Source organism: Limanda limanda, chromosome 18, assembly GCF_963576545.1.
Source record: "Limanda limanda chromosome 18, fLimLim1.1, whole genome shotgun sequence".
Classification (NCBI taxonomy): Eukaryota; Metazoa; Chordata; class Actinopteri; order Pleuronectiformes; family Pleuronectidae; genus Limanda; species Limanda limanda.
Window position 1 is genome coordinate 2,353,314 of NC_083653.1, and position 24,334 is coordinate 2,377,647.

Consider the following 24,334-nt stretch of genomic DNA (forward strand, 5'->3'; position numbering starts at 1 on the left):
GATTTTGACGGGAGAAAACTTGAGTTCTAGTAGCTATAAAAGTACCTTCACAAAAATACACGGGACCAGTGGATGTAATATCTAACTTTCAGTTTCAAAACTAAGAGGAAGACTGGAGCCCTAAACGCTTCTGCTACAGATATACCAGTGTCTAATGTTGCACTTATGACCACAGGTTATGACAATGAACTGTAAATAAAACCACAGACAGAGAAGCGACCCAACAACTTTTTTATAAAACTAAAAAGTTTAAAGACCTTTAAACGGGCAAATATAAATTACATCAAAACTTAATGTCAATATTTCACCTAGAGACGAAGTAGATCCACGTTGTTCTTCCTTCAGGAACATTTTATATAGAATATTTTAAAAATAAGCAAATAAAAGCACCAACCAACGCTCTCTTTACAAAACTTAAAAGTTGAAAGACTTGATCGACTTCGAAATGCCTCAAATCCTGTATAAGTTATTTTATGACATGATCAATATAATAAATATGCGTTAATATGAAATTCATATATTCTGATAACAACGCGCTTCCCCTCCTGGTCTTACTGTTCTTTGGCGGTACAGTAAAACCACATTTCAGTGTGTGCCTCATCTTTAGTTTGGAGAAGTAAAGTTTACAGTTGATTTTGACGGGAGAAAACTTGACTTCTAGTAGCTATAAAAGTACCTTTAATATCTAACTTTCAGTTTCAAAACTAAGAGGAAGACTGGAGCCCTAAACGCTTCCGCTACAGATATACCAGTGTCTAATGTTGCACTTATGACCACAGGTTATGACAATGAACTGTAAATAAAACCACAGACAGAGAAGCGACCCAACAACTTTTTTATGAAACTAAAAAGTTTAAAGACCTTTAAAAGGGCAAAAATAAATTACATCAAAGCTTAATGTCAATATTTCACCTAGAGACGAAGTAGATCCACGTTGTTCTTCCTTCAGGAACATATTATATAGACTATTTTAAAAATAAGCAAATAAAAGCACCAACCAACGCTCTCTTTACAAAACTAAAAAGTTGAAAGACTTGATCGACTTCAAATCCTGTATAAGTTGTTTTATGACATAATCAATATAATAAATGTGCGTTAATATGAAATTCATGAATTCAAATGGATAAAATAAACCATCCTGAAATAGATAAAGGATAGAAAAATGTCTTAAATAGAAAAGAATACAATAAAGAATTATAAATATTATATTTATTCTGTATACATTTCTAAAGTGAAGACAACGTGAGGATGAGTCTGACGTCTCAGGGGACATTCTAGTTCAAGGATTTTAGAATCAGTGCTCTGATATTAAAATCCTCCTCTCTTTCCACTTCTGGGGCGAACAAAAACGAGACAAAAGTACAATCAGAGCTTCAAATTTTTTTTAAATGTTTCATGACAAAAAACTTCAGAGGGCAGTATTATTACACATGAAAACAGCCTGAGGAGCTTCCTGCAGCATGATGAACCTGTCGCTCTGTAACAGAAGCTCCACACACCCGACGGAAGGTATCGATCCCCGAGCTGCTCGTATCAAAGATCTCCGCTTTGTTCTAACATGACTCAGCAGAACGCACAGCAACCAACATTCATAAACTATTTCAGCTGTTTCCGTGATCACATTTCTAACAGGCAATGTACGGAACCAGAGGCAGTGAAATGCAATCGCACGTCAATGGTCAAACAAATATATTTATTAGGTAAAACTATACACAAAGTGAGGAAGGGGGGTCGGGGGGGGGGGGGTGTAACCTAAACAATGTCCTATTTCACTTCTCTGGTTATGTATTAAAGAAAACTTCATTCAACTTCTTCTAAAACATAGATAGGGATGACTGAAGGAGGTTTATAGAAACGTCAGTGTGTCACCCACGGTAGTTAGCTAGTTCAGATTATCTAACATCAAACACAGGAGACAACTCAAAAGTGCAACATCAGGACACAAATGAAACCACGGCACTGATAGCTTAATTTAAAAACACATAAACAGACACGTCCAGGAGCGAGGGCGTGTTCAAATAAACTTAACATAAAACAGAAAGATACCAAACCCAGCGCTCCAGAACTGTACTTCAGTCAAAGGACCCAAACCGCAGCCTTGATTTCTGTATACTTGAGTAAAGTAAAGTGCCAATGGCAGCTGCTCGTGCATCGACTGTTTGTGAACTTTCTTCCAGGCAGCTCTAGTGCATATAGATATAATTTGGTCCGAGCCCGTCAGTGCCAATTTCCATCGACCTAATTGATTTCCCCAATCATTTGTGCTAAGCCACTCAAGTGCTTAAAATGCTTCATTAAGACACTTAATCAAATCAACTTGAAGTTTTAGCGAGGTTTTTCTTGAGGTATGAATTTCAACTATGAAAAAAACCTAAACACCAGATGAGGACCACGAGTTTTGGTTTCAGGTATGAAAGCCCGTCCACAAGTACTAAAACAGCCATTACTTAATATGCAAATGCATAATTGGATTAAGTGCTATTTGCATACAAATGCCCCAGAAAGCATTTGCTCCACAGCTTTGGCAAACCCTTCAAAGATTTAATTCCACAGTTTGAAAAATATTTGACGTCTACTCCGTTAGCTTGATGGTATGAAAAGTGAGTAGAGTCATTTTAAGACAGTTCCTTAAAAAAATAGCTCGTTTGAGGATAAAATCCATTTCTTTTGGAAATACTAACTCGTAAAATTCTGATAACAGCGCTCTTCCCCTCCTGGTCTTACTGTTCTTTGGCGGTACAGTAAAACCACATTTCAGTGTGTGCCTCATCTTTGGAGAAGTAAAGTTTACAGTTGATTTTGACGGGAGAAAACTTGAGTTCTAGTAGCTATAAAAGTACCTTCACAAAAATGCACGGGACCAGTGGATGTCATATCTAACTTTCAGTTTCAAAACCAAGAGGAAGACTGGAGCCCTAAACGCTTCTGCTACAGATATACCAGTGTCTAATGTTGCACTTATGACCACAGGTTATGACAATGAGACGATCGCCTTAAATGGCGTTGTAGCAGTGCAGTCTGGATGATGAAGGCTGTGCAAAAATGGCATTCTGAGGTCTCCCTTCCCCTCGGCACCCTCCAGCGAGGTGGCGAGGGCGCTCTCAGAGATGGGACTGTGAGGACGAGGATGAGGGGGGGGAGGAGGGCTGGGAGGAGGGCTGGGTGGGCAGCAGGCTGTGTGTGCGTGAAGGTCGCTGGGGGCGTGGATGTTGGGAGGCGGCCTCAGAGTCAGACGGATTCAGGCCAGGGCTTCCTTCCTTGACCTCTGTGTCGAGCTGGGCCGGACACTCGAAGTGAACACAGTGGAACACCTGCAGGGAGATCACACAGTCACATTCTGCTCCAACGTAGGGTTCTGGTTCCTGTTGCATTAAAACAAGAAACAGGAAGAAGCCTGACAGCCACAGTGACGTGTGTTTTCACCTCATTCGCAGTATTATGAGTCCCAACGATACGGATGAAGGAGGCCGGCTGCTTATCAAACATCAAGGTCTGCCATGATCTGGAAGAGACAACATTATCAAAATGTTTTTAGATTATAATAGATAGATAGATAGATGGATAGATAGATAGATAGATAGATAGATAGATAGATAGATAGATAGATAGATAGATAGATAGATAGATAGATAGATAGATGGATAGATGGATAGATGGATAGATGGATAGATGGATAGATGGATAGATGGATAGATGGATAGATAGATAGATAGATAGATAGATAGATAGATAGATAGATAGATAGATAGATAGATAGATAGATGGATAGATGGATAGATAGATAGATAGATTACTTTATTCATCCCCGAAGGGAAATTAGGTCGTCATAGCAGCCGGTATATTTGAATACAATACAATAAAATACAATAGAATAAAATATAAAATATTCAGGTAGAAAGAATAAAAAAACAGAAACACAAGATAAATAGGTAGATAAGGTGCAGTGGCAAGATGATGGTAATAGTACTGATGATATGATGGTAATGTTATTGTTAGACAGTATATAAAAAATAGTACAGTATATATAGTATATAATATAACATAATATATATTTATATATGATAGTATTTATACCAATATAATAGCAGTATATAGTAATAATAGCAGCAACAGCAGCAACAGCATATATAATAATAGTAATAATATAATAATAATAATAATTATAATTATAACACATGTATAAAAATGTGTATATAGGCTTATATATACAAAGAATATACAGAGAGTATGATATAATATATGATATATAGTAGAGGTATAATATAAGTATTTGACTATACAATAGATAACATAATATACTATGAGTGTAAGAATATGTAGACAGAGTGTGCAAAAGACAATATTATTGTATAAAAATGATACAATAATATAATCATGTAAAGCTGCTGATTGACTCTGAATGTTATGGACTAAATGGAAAACAGCAGGAATGAATCAAGGCCCGTTAAAGGGAAGTACTGAGAGTTGGGAACAGGAGCCTCACCGACAGGCCACCCGGGTGCGGTCCAACACCTTGGTCCACTGCTGCTGGTTGGTGGAGACTTCGATGTAGTAACTGTACGAGCGCTCGTCACAGTCCCAGAGCAGCAGCCTGAACACAGGACAGAGCTTTAATAACTTCTACTGACGGAGTGTGTACTGCAGCATCTTAACAAGCACCAACATTCAATGTGATGCTGGTGATTATTGTGATGATTTGAGGAAAATGGAATATAGAACTGAAAAACTACCACTCTCTGCATTTAATCTCAACCTGGTCACCGTTTTCAGTTGTAGCTGCTTAAATAAAAAGGTGTTGTTCATATCCAAATTTAAATGTTATGGACAAGGGCCAAGTAACTCATATCCTTTTGGTGAGGATTCCAGAATCATTTTGATCATCTTCTTCAACAGCGCGAGACTTTTTAAAATGTAATTGTTGTTTCTCGATGAAGGAAATCATGTATTTATGAAATTGAGATGGTGCAGATCTAGTGGATTTAAATGTGGTTTCAAGGGGGAGACTGTTGGGCCTTGGTGAAGGTGTGAGCTCTACGGAGTGACATGTGAATCGTGTTTGCCACCAGTGCAATCCGTCTATGTAACACAATCAATGTTTGTTTTGTTTGTGTTTGTTTCTGACAACGTGGGCGGATCTACCTTAAGGATCCGATGGAGAAGGGCTGAGCCAGCTGGATGACGATGGCTCCGGAACCCAGCTGATGGCAGGTGTAGCCAGAGTCCCAGTCGTAGTTGCGCGTGTCGCCGTTGAGCAAGGCATTTCTGCTGCGGCTCACACCCTCGATGACACTGGCACAGGACGCGATGGTCGCCACGTTCTCGCTGGGCACTGCGGACATGAAGCGCAGGTTCAAAGAGTTGTTTTGCATGTTGACACGTCAGATAACTAGCTACCAGAGCACAGATGGATTATAGAACAACACTGTAGCATCGCAGGAAGTCACTTGTTGAAAACAGCGCAGACTACAGGTGCAGTGAAGACTCACCCACGAGTCCGTCCTCCAGGGTGAAGCAGTGGTTGGTGAACATGCATTCAAAAGCCACGAGGTGGAAAACCTTGTTGACCGTGTTGTGTGTTCCCACGATGCGAACGTACCTGGAACAAAAAGAAAAACAAATCAGATGGAAAGTGATCAAAACAATTCTGTCATGCAAACATAAAGAAATTAGTGAATAAATTGAAGGTGAATTACATCCAAACTGCCGTCCACACTCACATTATATATTTGTGTGGCGTGTGTGTGTGTGTGTGTGTGTTTGATTAGATTAGATTAGATTAGATTTCTTTATTTATCCACACAACGGGGAAATTCACTTGTTACAGCAAAAAAGAGAAAAACAGAATTTAAATAACAGTGCCGAAGCAACAATAAAAAAGAAAGATCAAAATATATACACTACTATATGTGTTCAGCATTGGTCTACCTGCAAACTTGTGGCGTGAAGTACAGATTCTGCCAGGAGCGGCACAGGACCTTGGAGTGGTCTACAACACGAACCCAGTCCAGCTCATCCATCGACACCTCGATGTAGTAGGAGTACGACCTTCAATCGCCAAGCAGAACACAAAGAGCCTCACATTGAGTTTGACATTCAGCAATAAGTCAGTTTAATGAGGTTAATTGAACAGCAAATAAAACATACTAACTTATAAACGTAGAACTATCCACTTGTGATGGGACCTCAGGACAGAAGCTTTATATCATTGATAAACTGAAGTTGTTTCTGCACTTTATTATACAACAACACCCATGTGAATTATACTATGGGACCAAAGATAAAATTCACATCCCACTGTGGTGGTTGTTTTTCTTTGTGGCAGAGTGAGACAAGCTGGACTCACCGGCTATCTCTGTCCCACAGCAGGAGGCGTACGTGGTTGATAATGAACGACTGTCCCAGTTTGACCTGGATCCCCGCCCTGCCGTCCTCCTCGATAGGATGTCTGGAGAAGCCGTGGTCCAGGTCGTAGTTCTGTGTGTCTCCATCCAGCAGCGCTGACTTCAGCTCCCCTTTCACCACCTGAGCTCCGTACTTCATGGTGGCGATGTTCTCCTCTGGGACTGTACAAAAAGCACAGACGTAAACACCATTACATTTTGCATTCAATGTTTGATCTGATCCACAGCAGTGGTAGTAACTGTAAGCAGGCGGCTTATGAAGGGCACTGACCAAGCATTCCCCGGTAGTTGAGGTCCATGTTGCGGCTCTCCGAGCGGGTCTTGATGGCGTCCAGCAGGTCGTCTGGGCTCAGGAGGCCGGACGGTCGCACCACGTTCAGCATCTCCGTCAGGGTCATGAGGGGCAGCCGCACCGCCGACATCACCTCGTGGGAGTCGGCTCCTTCCCCGTGGTGCCGACTCCAGCGACTCAAGGCCAGGAAGATCTCCTTCTCACTGGCAGCGAATGAGTCCCGGCTGACCACAGTCAGAAGAGCCATCTGTCAACACACACATGGGAATCAGCCCTTCAGACCCAATGTAACGTATACGTGTATATACCTGAAAGGATTAGACTGTAAGTTTGATATGATGTCATCATTTAAGACATGGTGAAATGTTCTATGGGAAATGTAAGGTAGCGTTTCAGACGATCTAAGCTAGGGGAGCGATACCGAAGAAGATCAGAGCAGAGTTTCATTGACGAAAACAACGATGAAAATAACAATGAAGAAGATTCAGAACCGGACGATGGTTGTGAAATTTGTAAATAATAATAATTTAATTTTTTAGCAGATGAACGCATCGTAAAAACATCTTTATCACAGACGTGTTGTGTGTCATTGGCTTTGCTCAAGCTCTCTGCACGGACACATGCTGTGGCCTGAAGTCCTGCCGTTACAAACACTCCAACATGTACATGACCTGTTCTGTCCTGCTCATCTCTCACCTGCCACTAGAGGCCACTGTTTCTCTGGTTTACCTTACACCAACTGTATTGAAGATATTTACTGACCAGTTTATTTCCAAATTCCAATAAATATATCATCATAAATGGAGAAATAATTAGTCATCCTCCTGACAATGAACCAGATACAATACTGATTGTGGCTCTTTGTGTGCTCCTCCATGATCCGGCCACTTCATACCTTGGACAGCATGAGGAAACCATCAGAGCTCAGCACTTCAGGTGCATGCCTGTCCATGTAGGCACAGCAGGCTGCGCTGAGTGCGCTCAGAGAGTAGAGACTGGCTACGTCAAACACCAGGCAGACGTTGTTGGTGTGCAGGACGGTGCGGAGGAACTCGGAGGTGGAGTCCTCCAGCGGCTGCAGGCCGTAGCGGTGAGCCAAGCCCAGGAAGTCCAGCACCACCTCCTCCCGAGCGGAGCTGAGGCTGGCCCGTCCCGTGTACAGGTAGTTCAGCAGCATCGAGAAGGCTTCGGCCCGCGTCTCCTCCAGACACACCTCCGCCTGGGGCTGGGACTCTTTCATCCCCCCATACAGCAGGGCCCTGAAGGGGCCAGAACAAGCACATGAAGGTCAATGAAATACAGGAGGTCCCCAGGGCCTACACATCCAATCACAACATGAGACAATGTGTCTTCATCTTAATATGTACATTACATGGGGAAGTAATCAATCACATACATTCATTTGAAAATAAGAAAGATATTCAGTATTTAATGATCATGCCTGGATCAGATACCACAGCTTGCAAATTATTTTTGTAACAGCTAGGACTCTGTTTATATTTGACTGATTCTTAATTCTATTGTTGACAAGAGCAGAAGTTTCACGTGTGCACAGCAGCAGCGTGAGGGCGAGTAGAACTTAAGCAGGAGCACAGGAAATCTGTTCAAGCAACAAAATATCTGAGTGCAAGTGAAGCGTTTGGGCACAAGAGGAGCTCATCTGAGCACAAGCTGGGGGGTTTGGGGGAGCAAAGCGCTTTGAGTAAAGATATTACAATATCGGAACATGAAGTCAATGAGTCCTGCTCTCCAACTGAAAGACCACGCTCTTGAATAAAGAGAAGAACAAAACCCTGTGATTAACTGCTGACAAGAGGGCGGGTGCAATTACTACAACTGTTAAAAGTGAGCTAACCGAGGGATCTGCAGGACTGAGGAAAGAAACGTTACAGACAAGACTGGAGAGTTGAGTCGATCACGGTTACCTGAAGTAGTGGCATCGAGCCGCCAGGATGACCCTGTGCGCCGGGAAGCGCTTCTCCTCCACGAGGAAGGTCACATCGCTGTACTCCTCGCCGAGCACCAGGGCGCCCAGCTGCTCCGACAGCAGGTGGATGTGGTCGATCTCCGACACAGAGGCAAGTGGTCGCAGGGGGTGACTGTTACTCATGGTCCACGGGTGCCACAGTCACATCTGACAGGAAATAAAATATTCAATATACGTTTATAAAATAAATTATGTTCATAAGTGTGTTTTTATTCATTAATTAATCAAATCAAAATCAAATCAAATCAAAGTTTCTTGTCACATGCAACAATGACAGCGTCATTGGAGCAGTGAAATTCTTGGGACATGGCAGGCAGCATCTATGCAGTAGACGGGCTTTACAAAAATTAAAAAAAAAGAATTTACATACCATATAACATATAACGTATTACATATTAAAATGAAGCAGAAAAATATTTAAATGAAGCAGATGCTTACCGGGTGGAGTGGGGAATATTAAATTAAAACAAAAAAACTAAAAAATATGAATATATATGTAGTAAGTACGTAGTAAGTGGGACCTGTGATCTTTTGACCTGGCAGGCAAGGGCTTTACAAAATAAAAATAACATAACATATAACATATAACATATAACATATAACATATAACATAGACATATAACATATAACATAGCAAACCAAAAAGAAGCAGCAGTTTACCAACAGTTGAAGCGCGGGGAATATTAAATTAAATAATATGAATATATGTGTAGAAAGTGTATTTGTATGGTGGTGGAGCAGAATGTACATTATAACTGTTCTGAGGGTCAGTGTTGCTGATTCAGAAGCCTTACGGCCTGGGGGAAGAAGCTGTTTTTAAGTCTGGTGGTCCGTGCTCGGATGCTCCGATAGCGTCTCCCAGACGGCAGCAGTGTTAGAAGTCCACAGCCTGGGTGGCTTGGGTCCTTGATGATTTTCCGTTTATTGTTATTGTTGATTATTATAATTATTGAAGGAATTAGCTGAATACGCACTGAACCTCTTAAGTATTTGCTCTGAACTTATTTTTGTTCTGGGTTTTTCTTCTTTCTCCTATAAACTGTACAATCAGCACAGTTATTGTTTTTTGTTATTCCTCTTTGCTGCCAATTTCCCTTGTTGTGGAACTAATATAGGATTTTCTTATATTATATTATTTCACTGCCTGTCAAATTTCCTCCTTCCATGTGCTTGAAAACATTTATATAGTATTTTTCCCCTTGTGTGTGCTCACTGTTTGTGTTTTGTAGTTTATATTTCAATAAAAAAACATCTGGAGGAAACAGAGAAACTAAACTGTGATCTGGTGATTTTCTTCACATGTACCATCTGGGTTCCAGATATTATCTGTATATATAAAGGACAAAAACAGCGGTGGCGGAGGTTTTGTTTCCCAAATCATTACTCTATTTTTTTTAAATTCCTATATCGTAAATTGCAACTTTATGGCGCAAAAGACTAATCCTGCATTTTCTCAGGGTTCTTACATTTAAACATGGACGTTGACGACCACAATGTTAATGGGCGTGACATCGTATCAGCATCGAACATGTGGAGTTTGTTCCGATGGGCTGACATGTAAACAAACATCACCAACATGTTCCAGATTAACTGGGGATCATGGCAACTGGAGATTTGTTGTCTTCATTCATTTTAATTTTCACAAAGCGCGTGTGTCTGAAGTGCGGAGACACACTAAAGGTGTCGTTGGTGAACGTGCTGGACGTGTTGAGCTTCACGTGTCCTCCTGTCGCTCCTGTTCATCTACAGCAGGTTACTCACAGGATAAGTCTCCTTATGATCGCAATACCATGTTCAGTGTAGAAGAGGAAATGCTCTTCCACACTTTAACTTTGATACACAAGCTACGCAAAAACCTTCTAATGCAGAGCATGGGTAAAAAATGACACACCCACAACTCCAGCTTGATCCTGTGGAACAAAGTCCAGGTCCTCAGTATCGGAGGTTTCAGACTCAGAAGAATTGTCTCCTCATCTTCCTCATCTTCCTCATCCTGTTCTTCTCATGTCTGACCCACGTTGTGAATAAGAAATAGGGATTTGTGATGATCAAAAACAAGTTAATTGGGGAATACCTGAAATAGTGAATGATGAAATTCAAGCCAAATAATAGAATAAAAAAAAACGAGGAGGACACGTGAAGCTCGACACGTCCAATAAAAACACGTTCAGCAACTTTCCTCACAGAGACACTGCACCTGCCCCCGCCCCCCCCCCCCCCTCGCTGGTGTGAGGGATGTTTTTATACGACACGTGTTCGTTGTGTGTGAGTTGTGATGATCACCAGGTAAAATGGGCGTTTCCTGAAAGCACAGCAGGTGCTTCACAGCAGGGGGTCGAACCCGCGTCCTTCAGGTGAACATCTCAGCGGCGTCATGGACCCTAACCATCGACACCTTCAGGAGATCACAGCCCCCCCTCACACACACACAGGAGCTGAGTGAAAACCACATCTCTGCGACCGACCCACAACATCTGGTGTAAACACAACATGTCCCCTGTGCCATGATCCCCAGTTACACTGGAACACTCCTGTGCACGTAGCTAGCGGTGGCTAAATGCTAACAGCTAACTGCTAACAATAGAGCATTACCGATGTAAAGCTACAGCCACGTTGAGTTTGACTTTCCCTCGGAGACGCTGGTGGGACTGGTTCTGTGGAAAGGAACCAGTTCGATGTGGAAACAGCGGAAAGCTGGCGGAGCCGCGTTGTTTACCGCCGCGGACATTTGACACCTGAACTGACGCTAGCCAACAACACCGGATGTTTCTTCTGTGTTTTCAGAGTAAAACTCACCGAACAGCTTCATTCACTCCTGAGGCCAGCCGAGGAAACACGTAGAAACGCGTTAGAAACACGCAAAGCGCTGGTTTCCTCCGCGGAGACAAATCCAAGCAGCTGATTCACAACTCCTCCAACACCACACACACCGGAAGCCCAGGCTGGGTCACACGGGGTCAACGGACAAGCACTTCCGGGGCGAGGAGCAGTTTTCCAAAATAAACCCGCTTATTTTTTATAATCAAATTGGACTCGTTATGGAAAAATGATCGTCAGAACTTTCAGACAAGTATGTGATAATGGTCGTCTGCATATTATACACAAATCCAGTGATTGCAAATTAAAGGTCCAGTGCCAAAGATTTTGAGATGAAAGGATCTTTTGGCAGAAATTGAATATCAAATATTCCTAGCCATGTTTCTTACAGAAGCCCAGATTGGACAAAATAAACACCTTTTGAGTTTTTATGACAACTGAAGACTTCCACAGGTTCTCTCACGTTTGGAAAGGGAGGTGTAGGTGAGCTTCACCACTAGATGGCACTATATTCAACACACTGAACAAAGTAAATATAAATTTTCTTTACACGAGTTATAAGTATATGATTCAAATATAGTGATTAATACGATAAGGTGTTTTGTATTGTTATTCATTAACTGCATATCATGAAATAACATGTAAACAATAAACTCATGTCATCCAGGCCGATGGAAGACGAAAAAATGTTGATGATCCGTTTGCATCTCCACAGTTGTCATAGTTCTCTAAAATAATAACTGTTGTAATTTGTTAACTTTGTAGTGAACATTGGTGATACAAATTTGATGTAAACACTTCTCATTATTATTCTATAAAAGTAATCAGTTGTTTTCTACGGCTGTAGCAGAATACAGGAAGACGTCAGTGACCGTTCAGTAAACACAAAGCAGACAGTGTTGTAGGGGTGTTCAATTTTTTTAATATAATTTAGATATCATGTGAATGATTCAGTTTTTTCTTAATAGATATAAAAACTTTTTGTCCTAATATGTGAGATGGAGGGGAGTTGTTGAACATATTTGTTTTACAACTGGAATGAAACGTTAAAACACTGCAATAAAAATGGCTGTTTTCGCAACATTAATACAATTATTTCCATTTACGTGACATCACAGAGGTCAGGAAACAAAACCCAGCAGCTGCCTGCATCCACAGAAACACTTTCAGTTAGGAGAAGAAATACATGTGGTTCACCGTGGAGGGTCATGTGACAAATTAAACACACACCGCTCTCCTGGTAAACATGAGCGTGAGATGAAGTGTGTGAAAACGATTCCCTGTTAAAAAAATACATGTACAGACAAAGTAAGTACGTCCACACGAAGCCGTGTTATCATTGAAACAGTTTGCATATAAAAATGCAGTTGTGTTCTCTTGTCTTTTTCATAAAGTTCTCCATCCACAATTAACACCTGAGCACTAGTCTTTGTCTTTTGTGCGACTAAAGCTCTTTTCACAGTCGTGAGTTGACATCACTTCCTGTTCACGTTACTCACAGGTCATTAATACCAACTCATTCCCGAGCTGCGAAGCTGCTGACTCATCAAATTGGTATTTTATGATCATAACCGAGGCAATTTGTTTTCAATATTCTCATTATTGATCTCTCAAACCTTCCAAACTCATAAAGATTTCAGTACTGATTATATGAAAGCAGTGAATCCTCACTGGGACATTGACTCTGACAACAATGAAGCATCAAAGTAAACCTTTAATGCTTTTGATCCTCTTGAATTGTTTAGGTTTTCTGTGAATGTAAAAGTTTTGCAAAGATAAAAAAAGCCCCAAGTCTGTGGTGAAAGGAAAACCCAGAAAACCATCAACAGAACAGGCAATACCTCCTCATTATCCTGATATAGAATAATATGTCTCCTTCAAAGTAGTTGCATATTATTTTTTCTGTTAACGGACAAACCATTTCAGCTCCAATAAAGACGCCAATTAGTAACTTATTTACCAACGTTAAACTGCTACCTGTCATAAAGCCTTTGTCAGCCATTCATGATACACCTACTAAAACATGTTTCGTAAGGTATAAAAACTCCGGATTAATGTGAACATGCAGAGAAGAAAATGTTTTAGATTTAGCCGGATTGATGTGGACGTACTCTAGATCAGTGCAATAAAGTTAAAGAGAAGTGGTTGTGGATGCTTGATCGGGTCTTTCTGCAGCGGGCGGGTGGGAGACTTCTCTCTTCAGTTCACTCAGGCTTTCTGCAGCCTTGTCAGATTCACATTCCCTGATTCGACGTAAGGCTTCTCCAGCAGCTGGACTCGTGTTCAGTTCAGGGAAGGGGAAGAACTTCAGCCAACAGCCGCTCAAATTCAGACCGCGGCTTCGTTTTGATTGATCCACTCTCCGTGCCATATTAAAAAAGAAAGCAACCAGAAGCTGGAAGTCCTCTCCTGTGCTCCTCGCTGGCTGGTGAATTCATCAAAGAGGCTGGTCGAGTTGTGGAACATCAGACTTGGGTTCCCCCGGCCTTCCCCATTTTCTGTTTTTACAGTGCAAAGCAGTAAGAAAAGTCCTTCTTACGTCCACGGAGCCGTCACAAAGTGCCTCAGTTTGCAGGGAACGTTTCTTTTTTTGTTTGTCTGATACACCCCCCCCCCCCCCCCTCAGTAACAAAACTAGAATCTCCATTAAAATAACAAGGAAAAATATACACATATATATTATGTACATTTACACAAGCGCTCTAAAACATCAATCGAGACAAGGCTGCCTCATCCAAAGTGTTCATAAACAAAGTGCCATCATCATTTTGCATCACGCGCTGATCGTGTTGCTGCTGGAGACGACCTCCAACTTCCTCTGCTTTTTCAAGTCCGCTCCAAAAATCAACCTCGAAAAAACACACGTTACTTTCCCGTTCCTCCGCAAACAAAAAGGCAGAAAATTGGGAATAAACTCCCGACCAAACAGCACGTCAAATCTCCAGAAACAACACGTCTTCAAAATGTTCACTAATGCCGGCAGCGTGTGGGCAGAATGGAAATTGCATTAAAGTTGATAAAAAACTCCCTAAGTTGTATTGCAGTGTGTTAACGGCCAAATTGTATTTACTGGTTTATATTTTTTTCAATTGTTGGCGTTCGTTGTTAATCAGGTTTCAGATATGTTTGCTCCAATTTAAAAACCAGACCGTGGTCATGGTGAATCTTGAACCTTGAGCAGCGACTTTAACTGAACAGTCATCTGTTCTCGGCTTTGGTTGCTGTGCTGAGGCTGGTTTTCTCCGAACCAGTGGCTGGGCGGTTTGGGTAAGACACTGGGCGAGGGCGGCTCGCTGAACTTCGCTCCAGCGTAGACCTTCTCGCCATCTTTGAGGTACTCGAGGGCAGGTTCGGCGAGCAGTGCGCTCAGCATCTTCACGTTGTTGGAGGAGTGGAGAGGTTTCTTCTGCTCTCCTGACGGAGGCCGGTGAGGAGAGGATGGCTTGTTGGGAGTGCTGTGATCTCTCTTCTTTGTGGCATGAGAAGCCCCGGGTGTTTGGTCCAGCTTGGGCTTCTGGCTCCGGCTGTTCACATTTTGGTCCACTTGACCTTGTCGGGGGAGGTTGCGGGCCGTGTGGCCCCCGGGCTGAACGGCCCCTCGCTCTGATCGACCACCTTTGGATTTCATCAGCTACAAAAGAAGAAACGCAAGGTGAATAATCTGACAATACGACAAGTTAAATCACAATATTTAAAGAGAGGCTCCTTTGATGACAATCTGGAAGGCTCCTTTGATGACTATGAAGATCGTCATCAAAGGAGCCTTCTCCTAATTGAAGAAGGAAGAATAAGCTATAAAAGAATATAGCAAAGAAACACCCATGCAAGAAATAACAAAGAAAACTAAAATTTCTAGGGCTGCAAAGCAGCACTGAGTGGGCCCGAGCACATGTATTTTGAAGCGTTGCATGCGCTTTGCCTGAAAATAATAATAAAAACAAAGATTCCTTTGATATTTGACCGGCTCAGCATTAAAGGATTCATGGTCGATGTATCTAGGAAAATCGTGTTTTAATGGCCAGGACATCGTGTTTTCATGGCGTGTAATCAAACTTTGACGCCACGCCACGGTCATATCGTGTGACTAAAAAAAAAAAAAAATGGCCACTAAATGCAAGATAGCAGGCTTCCTGTTGTGTTTTTCCAATTGCACCTAAAGACTTTTTTGTTTGTCTGGTCATGATACACCTGTATATCGATTTTTGTGAAGACCGGTCAATGTGAACACCTTCCGGGGGTCTCGGGGGCACCGTTGAGCCATTTTGCGACGCCCATTGAAAATTCCTTCAGAATACGTACATTTTCACCACTTTCTAACTTTCTGCAAATTTTGGTAAGAAGTTGAGCATGTTAAAGCCCTCAAAAAGCCAATTTATTTGCCTGAATAATAATAAGAAGAAGAAGAATAAATAATCCTTACAATAACAATAGGGACCTCCCTGACCTTTGATCAGTGCTCGGGCCCTAATAATTTAATCTATGTTGAGTGTAAAAGTTCCAATCTGAAGTCGGAAACAAAAAATTCCTCAAATCTTCAACAGATTATTTGGCCGCTTGGGAGCAGCAGATATAAAAGCACATTGACAAATACACCTTTTAAATGACTACACATCCAACTGCAACATAAGACAACATTCATTACCAAGCTTATGGCAGTAAGAAGTACGGAGCTAGAGTCAGGACATTGTTAGCTCAGCGTCAGGGCTGAAACAATAAGTGGATGATTAACCGGTTCAGACTTTTCTTTAAAGGCGAAATGTGAAATATTTGTGCGATCAAGTTGCCGAAATGTGTGGGTTTGAATCTGCATATTCAATTCAACTGACTAAACATCATATTGGTATGTGGCAAAGTTAATTCATAGATAAACAGGAGCGTAAAAGAGGACAATAATCAGCAATCCTAAGATCTGTATAATCATATGTAATTGAGGATTCATATTTTAGAGTTTAACCACAAACTTTATTATAAATACAACCCAATATTTGGAGCTGGAATTAAGAAATAAACCATTTTATTATTTCTTTTTTTGCATCGTTTATTCTGTCAAATGTTTTCATATCGTAAAACAACGAAGTGTCAGCAAGTACTGGACGGTTTTTATTGGCAAACAGATAAATTGGTTCCGAGCCAAACACACGTCTGTCTTTTTTTCACAAACATCTTCACCCGACCGATTTCACCATAGAGACACTTAATATAGATAATACTCTATTAAGAGATATTTGCTACAAGTTCCACTTGTATTTGTTTAAATAACCACTACAAATGTTTTTCAGGAAGCTTGTTGAGGTACAAACTTCAACAAATAAAAAACCTGTTGCCGTGAGATAACGTTTCACCCACTTCCTTCACCACAAAACACCTGTTACACATGTTGTTGTGAGTGTTGCACAAGCTGCAGCTGCAGGAAGAGGAAGTCGAGCTGCTCGTCAGATGACTACTTCAACACAAGAATTAGTAACTGCGTCACCACAAACTGCCTCGGGCGCAACACAAGATTTAATCAGGATTAAAATAATTTTTTTGGTCGAACGCGTGGACATTTTATTAAGTTAACTGAGTTAAATATCTTTAAATGAGACAAATATACAAGCAAAACATTATTCCAACTTCTGAATCGTTTTTGAAGTCATCCGGGGAATTGTTTTTGTGTTTTATACAGGAAATACCTGTAAGCTACCAGGGCCTTACTTACTGTTATTCAAGGTCACTGACTGTCATAAAGTACTAACAGAAACTGATGAGTATTCACATCATGAAAGTTTCATTGTTAAAATATGACTTAAGTAAGATTCACCCATAATCAAAGCTTGTCGACGAGTAGATCAGAGGACTCTCAGGAGTCAGTGTACCTGTACTTTGAGTATTTGTGTTTTATGAAATCTATTACTAAATTTTGTAACTGCAGTTACTTTACAGATAAGGACATAGAGCTTATGAAGTGAAGTACTTCTACTACTGTGGAATAACGAGGTATAACCGCTTTTTGTTCAAACACAAAATTCGTATGTATTAAATCAGGATTATTGTGACAAGTTTACTTTGTGTTTCAGAGCTTTTAAAAGGCGGAGAGTAATTCTACGAGATGAAAGCAGACGAGTATCGTTCATGTTAGGTTTCGTTTTGACTCTGAAACACAGTAACTAGCAGGGAACAGCCTTAGCGCCAGAGAGCGCTGGGTGAGGGGTCTCCCCCCCGGGGCTCACCTCGGTCCGGGCTCCCGGGCGGAGCGGCTGGAGGCTCGGGTCCGGGCGGAGGCTCGGGTCCGGGCGAGAGCTCGGGGCCTTAGACCCGGCCGGCGCCGCGGCTCGGCTGGCGGAGGAAGCCGTCCCGGTGTTGTTGTTGTTGCGGTCCGACAGGAGGATGCTCGGGCTGTTCCTCGGCTGTTTCTGCGGGAGCTGCAGCTTCCTCCCTCCCTTCTTCAGCAGCGCCTGCCTCGCTCGGTTCCCCGCGTTCAGCCCATCGCAGCCGGAGATCACCTTCCCCGGGTTGTTGTTCTCCACGTTCCCGATGTTCGCCTCATCGCAGAGAGCCGGAGATCCGGCCAACATGTCCGTGAGGCGGCGGCGGCCACATAGACCTCCTGCTCCGGCTAGCTGCGAGAACAAGCTAACGGCTAGCTGCGGGAACAAGCTAACGAACAATACACGTTCTTATCCGAGCGGAAACGATTCTTTATCCAGAGTAAAGTTACGTTTAAATGATTTCTGCTCTTTCAGCTATCGACGCTCGTCTGACTCCGCGATGACGCGCCCGAGGAACGAGCAGCAGAGAGCAGCAGTAGCACAAAGCTAAACGATAGTCAGGCTTCACTTCCGGGTGTAACCGGAAGAGTCCACTTCCGGTTATCGCTTTCAAAATTAGACTGCTTATTGACACAAATAAAATGTGATAGATGATTGACTTTCCTTTTGACTGTTTCCTATTGTTTGCCTTAAACTTTTTTGAATAAATGGTAAAGCAGCATTTAGTTAAGTACCTTGTAAATGTGTTTTAAAAACACATGTACAAAAAATGTGTTGAAATCCGATGAAGAAAATAAATATGAACATTTACACTGGTACTGTACTAATTTGGGCAAGTTCATAACATAGATATTGTGGTGTATCTACAACATAAATTAATAATACTTGAATGTGTTCTTATTTATTCATATTATGCAAAATAAGCTAAAAATGTATTGAAACACATACTGGGCAAAATCAGTTGTTACAGCAGCAGGTCAGAATGAGGTACATAAGAGAATAAAAAATGCATGTACATAATCTACAGCTTCACTGTAACGTTTGTTTACTTGTTTAGTATATTTTTACTGTACTGGTTTGTCACTTTCTACACCATTATTTTGTAAAAAAAAGTGACATCTGGTTTTATTCTGTTCAGCTTGACGTGTCTCATTTTACTGCTTCCAGTAAGAGACTTGATGAGTAATAAGGTGTTTCCAACTCCATCCAGTCAGTGACGTTTTTACCTTTTCCTTCGGCTGCACCTTTTGAAGGTGGAACATGATCAACAGGAACAGACACGATAACACAGACATTCTGTAACAAGGCAGGAATGTGAATGATCAGGTGAGGACATTACCGGATGTCATTACTATGAGATCTGATAATTTCAGATCAACAAATCATTTTTGTTCCTGGGCTAAAATAGAAGGTCAACCTGGTTGGTTTTTCAGATCATACCTGCTGTCAGACCACATCAGCTTCTATTCGACATTCAAAACTGACAATAAGACTTGATTACTCATCTGTGAGATTGATTTTAAACTAGAATGACACTCATTAGGAAACACGCCTCCACCAAGGACCAACTAACTAACAAACAAACAGACGCAAACATTTGGTAAGACAAAGTTTTACTGCAGAATTTTTTTGTTCACAAACTCACCTTCATAACATTCAGTAAAACTCACGTCTCTGTGTATCTTCACTACGTCTACACCTTCACTTTAGAGCAAGGATCAACACTGACAGTAAATTGTTTGGCTGGTACTTTGTTTTTAATAACTTAATGTTTCAAGTGCTCAAAAGTCTGAAAAAACTATTAATTATGAGTGAAATAAAAAACAATCCACTATACGTAACAGGCTGATAAGTATTTGGCAAAGAGAACCAAGGAACTGAAAGGCAAATCTGAAAGTCACGCCAGGGAGGATATCTTAAAGGCTCGTTTCAGTACAAAAAATAGATATATAAACATGTATAAATACAACATAAATGTCTAAATATCCATCCCTGTGAGTACAGTACATGTCATTTGTCACCATGACACTTGAAGGCAAATTAAAGAGACGTCCTGGAAGTGGTGCTGCGTCAGATCTCAAGGCTGAGCTTCAGCTTCGGGCTCGTCATAGATGTAGCTGCCGACACCTCCAGTGTTTACACCTGAGAGAGAGAGAGAGAGAGAGGGAGAGAGAGAGAGAGAGAGAGAGAAAGAGAGAGAAAACGATGAAGTAAACTGTGATGTCATCGTGTCACACTTGCACAGAAACATGAGATTTTGAAATGTCCACTTGAGTGTGAACAGGCCGAGCGTCAGACATGATAAACACGCTTGACCGATCGCGAGCAGGTCTAAAAAATATATATACACGTGAACATACATTAGTGTGACAGGAGTAAAAAGGCCGCTGTTATTTGACGTAAACTTTTAACACGTCCCATCTGCGAACATGGAGGTGGCAGGGTTTTTGACCAATACTGCAGCAAGCCACCAGGGGGCATGATCAAGATAATTTGACCAGCCCATAGTCTCTCACTTCTCACCTTTGGGTCCAAACAGCACAGCGTAGCACGGTTTGTGGCAGTAAGGCTGTCCATCGTGCTGCAACAGCAAGACAACCATTCCATAGTTTTTATCAATTGAAAACAGCAAAATAAGATCTCACAATAAAAGACTTGTCCCGTGTCTCACCTCTGCGTGGCTGCCGGCAGACAGAGTCTTACTGCATCTCTCACAGCGCAGACAGGGCCGGTGCCAGTTCTTCCCGAGGGACGACACCTTCTCGGCTGCACACACACACGCCACCATGGAGACAGTCACTAAGGCAACCCGTTGAATTTGATACGTGCAAATGAAAAGATGCGATGTGCTCACCGAAATACACCGTCTTGTTACACCTGGGGCAGATGTTGGGTCCTCCGGAGAACGACGAGAAGCTTGCAGCTGGAAGAGTAACAGAATTGTAGTGACAGATTATTTGCTGTGGGAAGATAAGGGCTACAGGTTATTTTTCTGATCTGCAGACGAACAACTTGGGAGTGACAGCTTGTGTGCAGTTTTTTTTGCACGTTTAATCTTGTATCTTGTCCAAATGTATCTCCTCAGACACATACATGTTAAAATTATCACTCTTACAAATCACCATCACCACCATGGCTCCAGTCTGAGATGTATCTTCCTCTCTGAGTTCATCCTCTGGATCTTCCTCCCTACAACTTACTTCCCAGTAGGTCACAGTAATAATTCATCACCTCCAGGGACCCGATCTAAACCTCCAGAGATGATTCTACTCTAGAACTCTGAATTTCTCTGAAGATGGCTTTTCTATTTTTTTTCTTCTCACCCTTCACTGGTCCCCGTGCAGGGGCTTTTTTCTCCTCCGGTTTAGCATCTGTTTCCATGGAAACAGCAACAGGGGCTTCATTGACAGGAGCGTCGTACACGTAGGAACCAGCTCCCCCGATGTTCACACCTGAAACACATGCAAATGATGCATTTATGACCCTGGAATTAATCAGAACGGATCAGGCTGACTTATTGACAAGAAGAACTTGCACCTTTTGGCCCAAAGAGGGCAGCGTAGCATGGCTTGTGGCAAAAAGGCTTCCCGTCATGCTGTTAAATAGAAGAGAGGGAGGAGAGTCAGCAGAGCAACCAACCAGTTGCCCTATTCCAACACACAGACAAAATTCACAGACTTGTTCTCTGTTATTTTCTCTTTCACACCAATTTCAGCAGGAGGACAATGGCGTATAAATTCTTCTGAGGAAATCAGATTTTTTGTCGACAGTGCATGACTGGCGACGGCCATTATCACCAAAAAGCTCTCAAATGTGGATATGAAGTTGAAGAGACATCTGGACACAAATAGTCCAAATATACTCAACGTGAACACATCTTCCAAAGAAGATAAAGAAAATACCTTTTTCGGTCTTTGAATAACAGAGTGTAACCTGAACATAGAACATGTGATCTCTTTGAGACATGTGTGATCAATATTCTGTCTTTTCTGAGGTGTGGTAAGAAAGTCAGTTGAGTAACTGTGTAAGTTTGACCACCATGACACCCACGACTCCCTGCTGAGGTAACAGTGTGTATTTAAATCATCAAGTAGTTTTCATAGTTACAGAATTTCATCTATTTCATCAGGTTGATCCTTTCCCCGTTCTGTAACGATCTATTTCATCAGTGGCTGCTGAAAGTCAAGGAGAGTTAAAAGCTTTAGTTTTAACGAGGTCCGCTCCTTTCACCTCAGCGTGGCCTCCTGGATTCAGCGTCTTGCTGCAGCGTTCACATTTCAAGCAGAACTTGTGCCAGTCTTTCCCCAGAGACGACACTTTTTCCGCTGTTGAACAAAGAGACGAGACAGAAATCAGGACGTGTTCATCAAACCACATCAAAAATGTTAAAGCGTTACCTCTGTAGACCAGACCGACCGGGACACATTAACTGCCAGAAAAGTTGGACGACGAATATTTTAAAAAGTCCAAACCCCTCCCACTTTTCTGACCCCAGACCTTTTTGTGCAGGAGCAGCCTTTGCAGAAAACTACTGGACTCGTCTACAGTGATTTATCTGTTAGTCCCCCTCCCAAAATATCCCCCCAGATATGACATGACACTTCCTGTTTAGACTCACTGACTGGGCCGCCTGTCACAGTGATATCACCTTGGCGTTGACGGAGGAGGACGTGTAAGAAGCACATACACACATATGATTGGTTATCTTTCCATAAGCTTTGGAATTGTAAGAATCTCCAGAACAAATCACATTCAATTGCTGACATTTTCGAAACATGGATATCTGACTCTGCAGTTTGTTGATCGACATCTGCTCAAAGACAAAGTTTGAAATTTCAGAATAGATAGAAGTTCTGAGCTTAAAAATCATTAAAAGTGTTTCAACCACAACTCAAAGGACACAGCAGAGTTCATGAAATCCCATTTCAATTCACTTGAAACACATTTTTATTTAATTGAGAAAACTCATGAGTATAAGTCACCTAAACTTGCTAAATTTTTTAAAATCAAGATCCATGAATCATTCTGAGAAATCCACAAAAAAATCAGAAAAGCACAATGTGTTGGAAGTGAAAGAAAAAAATCCTAATAATAACACTTAAATATACAAATGGTCCTAATTGACCTGGGTCTCCGACCAGGTGAAGTTATTTATTGGTGTGATATACCTAAAATGACATAAACCCTCTTTGAGAAAAGACTAAATATTGAACCTATATTTTAACTTCAATCTATAAAATCAATCTATATTTAGATTCAACCCAGTGACGCCTGCTCAGCATCGATACAGTCAGATTTATTCCCCATTATTTGTAGAGAGAGTAAAACAAACTTGTGTCCTGGAGGAGATAAGGACAAAGAGCAGATACAGAACAGACTCAAGATAATAAAGAGGTTATTAGATTTGGGTATATCTGTTGGAACATGACTGTCACATCCAGACTCCTGCTGTGTGTGTGGTATTCAGCACTGCTGTGTACAATAATAGTCCTGTTAACAGGGTAAGTCACCTATGTGTTATGGCTGCAACTATTTCATTATAATCAAATCTGCTTATTAGTCAATATATGAATTGATCTAAAAGACATTTGAAGGTTTCTCAGCAGAGTTCCACCAACAGTCCCTTTCAATATCTGTCCCTAATTATGTCAGGTTTTTCCATCATGGTCCTGAATGTTCAATCTAATCATTATGACTCACTATCTCACAGTTTCGACATTTTAATCTCAGAACATCCAACACAATAAATGTACAAACTCATTATATTTATCCAAGAACCTCTGATCGGTGGCTTGGTATCATAAATCTGATTTCTCACTGGATACACACTATATAAGTCTATCAGTCTTTTCATGAGAAATCCTGACAGACACACAGTCACACACACACACACACACACACACACACACACACACACACACACACACACACACACACAGTCACACACACACAGTCACGATGTCTGCTTCACTCACCGAAATACACCGTCTTGTCGCATTTAGGACATTTCGACGCCATGTTCCGTGAACATTCACCGGATCCGCTGCAGGTGAAGGGTTCGATATCCAGTCGTCTGTCTGCGGGATGTCTGTCTGTCTGTCTGCAGCCGAGCGGAGCAGACACGCCTCAGAAGAGGAGGATGATGGAGATGATGAAGATGAAGATGGGAGTAGCCGAAGCTCACATCCTCCCTCCATAACCCCGCCCCCTCAATGACATCATTCAGCAGGAGAAGAATAGGTCCACACACACACACACACACACAAACACACGGGTGACATGACGGGATAAATTCCTATATTGCTACAGTGTTAATCATTTTGCATTTTACTTCATCTCGAAATACTTCTGATTTCATAATATGAGTCTAAACCTAGTGGAGTGAAGAGGAGTTCTTCATACACCTTACAATCATTTGTGATGGCAGGTGCCTTTATTTTGGAAATGTGATGCATCCTGAATCCTGGCCGTGTTGCCTCCCCTGCCCTGTCAGCTCGGTGTGTTTCCTCTGGTTGTTTCCTCTGGTTGTTTCCTCTGGTTGTTTCCACTGGTTGTTTCCTCTGGTTGTTTCCTCTGGTTGTTTCCTCTG

General features: G+C 41.7%; 3 protein-coding genes across 4 annotated transcripts; all 3 read right to left on the bottom strand.

Annotated features, from left to right (window-relative positions):
• Window positions 1-1,368: 1,368 nt before the first annotated feature.
• On the bottom strand, window positions 1,369-11,613 carry btbd9 (BTB (POZ) domain containing 9). The gene is made up of 11 exons (XM_061091419.1): window positions 11,477-11,613; window positions 8,619-8,827; window positions 7,589-7,952; window positions 6,673-6,940; window positions 6,344-6,563; window positions 5,926-6,045; window positions 5,487-5,596; window positions 5,140-5,329; window positions 4,484-4,591; window positions 3,424-3,502; window positions 1,369-3,311 (listed from the first exon to the last, which is right to left on the bottom strand). Exons 2-11 carry the CDS (start codon window positions 8,801-8,803, stop codon window positions 3,102-3,104), a joined length of 1,854 nt encoding a protein of 617 aa, XP_060947402.1. The 5' UTR covers window positions 8,804-8,827; window positions 11,477-11,613; the 3' UTR covers window positions 1,369-3,101.
• Window positions 11,614-14,113: 2,500 nt separating this feature from the next.
• Window positions 14,114-18,313, bottom strand: pnrc1 (proline-rich nuclear receptor coactivator 1). Its single transcript, XM_061091148.1, has 2 exons — window positions 17,707-18,313; window positions 14,114-15,128 (listed from the first exon to the last, which is right to left on the bottom strand). The coding sequence occupies exons 1-2, from the start codon at window positions 18,049-18,051 to the stop codon at window positions 14,652-14,654; spliced, it is 822 nt and encodes a 273-aa protein (XP_060947131.1). The 5' UTR covers window positions 18,052-18,313; the 3' UTR covers window positions 14,114-14,651.
• A 1,509-nt stretch (window positions 18,314-19,822) lies between these two features.
• On the bottom strand, window positions 19,823-23,763 carry crip2l (cysteine-rich protein 2-like). Of its 2 annotated transcripts, XM_061091168.1 has the most exons (8): window positions 23,721-23,763; window positions 21,976-22,070; window positions 21,283-21,340; window positions 21,069-21,197; window positions 20,600-20,668; window positions 20,417-20,511; window positions 20,269-20,326; window positions 19,823-19,887 (listed from the first exon to the last, which is right to left on the bottom strand). In XM_061091168.1, the coding sequence occupies exons 1-8, from the start codon at window positions 23,761-23,763 to the stop codon at window positions 19,823-19,825; spliced, it is 612 nt and encodes a 203-aa protein (XP_060947151.1). The 2 variants fall into 2 exon arrangements, with proteins under 2 accessions (XP_060947151.1, XP_060947152.1); XM_061091169.1 differs by lacking the exon at window positions 21,069-21,197 and having other exon boundaries at window positions 21,277-21,340.
• Between the last annotated feature and the right edge of the window lie 571 nt (window positions 23,764-24,334).

What these genes read in the sequence shown, in the direction of transcription:
- pnrc1 (XM_061091148.1), bottom strand. Translation starts at nt 18,051, where the DNA reads ATGTTGGCCGGATCTCCGGCTCTCTGCGATGAGGCGAACATCGGGAAC. An exon ending in GCCCGGGAGCCCGGACCGAG is followed by an intron (nt 15,129 to 17,706) that starts GTGAGCCCCGGG and finishes CTTCTTTTGTAG; the next exon opens with CTGATGAAATCCAAAGGTGG.
- crip2l (XM_061091168.1), bottom strand. Translation starts at nt 23,763, where the DNA reads ATGGCGTCGAAATGTCCTAAATGCGACAAGACGGTGTATTTCG. An exon ending in CGACAAGACGGTGTATTTCG is followed by an intron (nt 22,071 to 23,720) that starts GTGAGTGAAGCA and finishes TTTGTTCAACAG; the next exon opens with CGGAAAAAGTGTCGTCTCTG. An exon ending in ATCCAGGAGGCCACGCTGAG is followed by an intron (nt 21,341 to 21,975) that starts GTGAAAGGAGCG and finishes TCTATTTAACAG; the next exon opens with CATGACGGGAAGCCTTTTTG.
- btbd9 (XM_061091419.1), bottom strand. Translation starts at nt 8,803, where the DNA reads ATGAGTAACAGTCACCCCCTGCGACCACTTGCCTCTGTGTCGGAGATC. An exon ending in CTGTGGGACAGAGATAGCCG is followed by an intron (nt 6,046 to 6,343) that starts GTGAGTCCAGCT and finishes TGGCGATTGAAG; the next exon opens with GTCGTACTCCTACTACATCG. An exon ending in CGCACCCGGGTGGCCTGTCG is followed by an intron (nt 3,503 to 4,483) that starts GTGAGGCTCCTG and finishes TGTCTCTTCCAG; the next exon opens with ATCATGGCAGACCTTGATGT.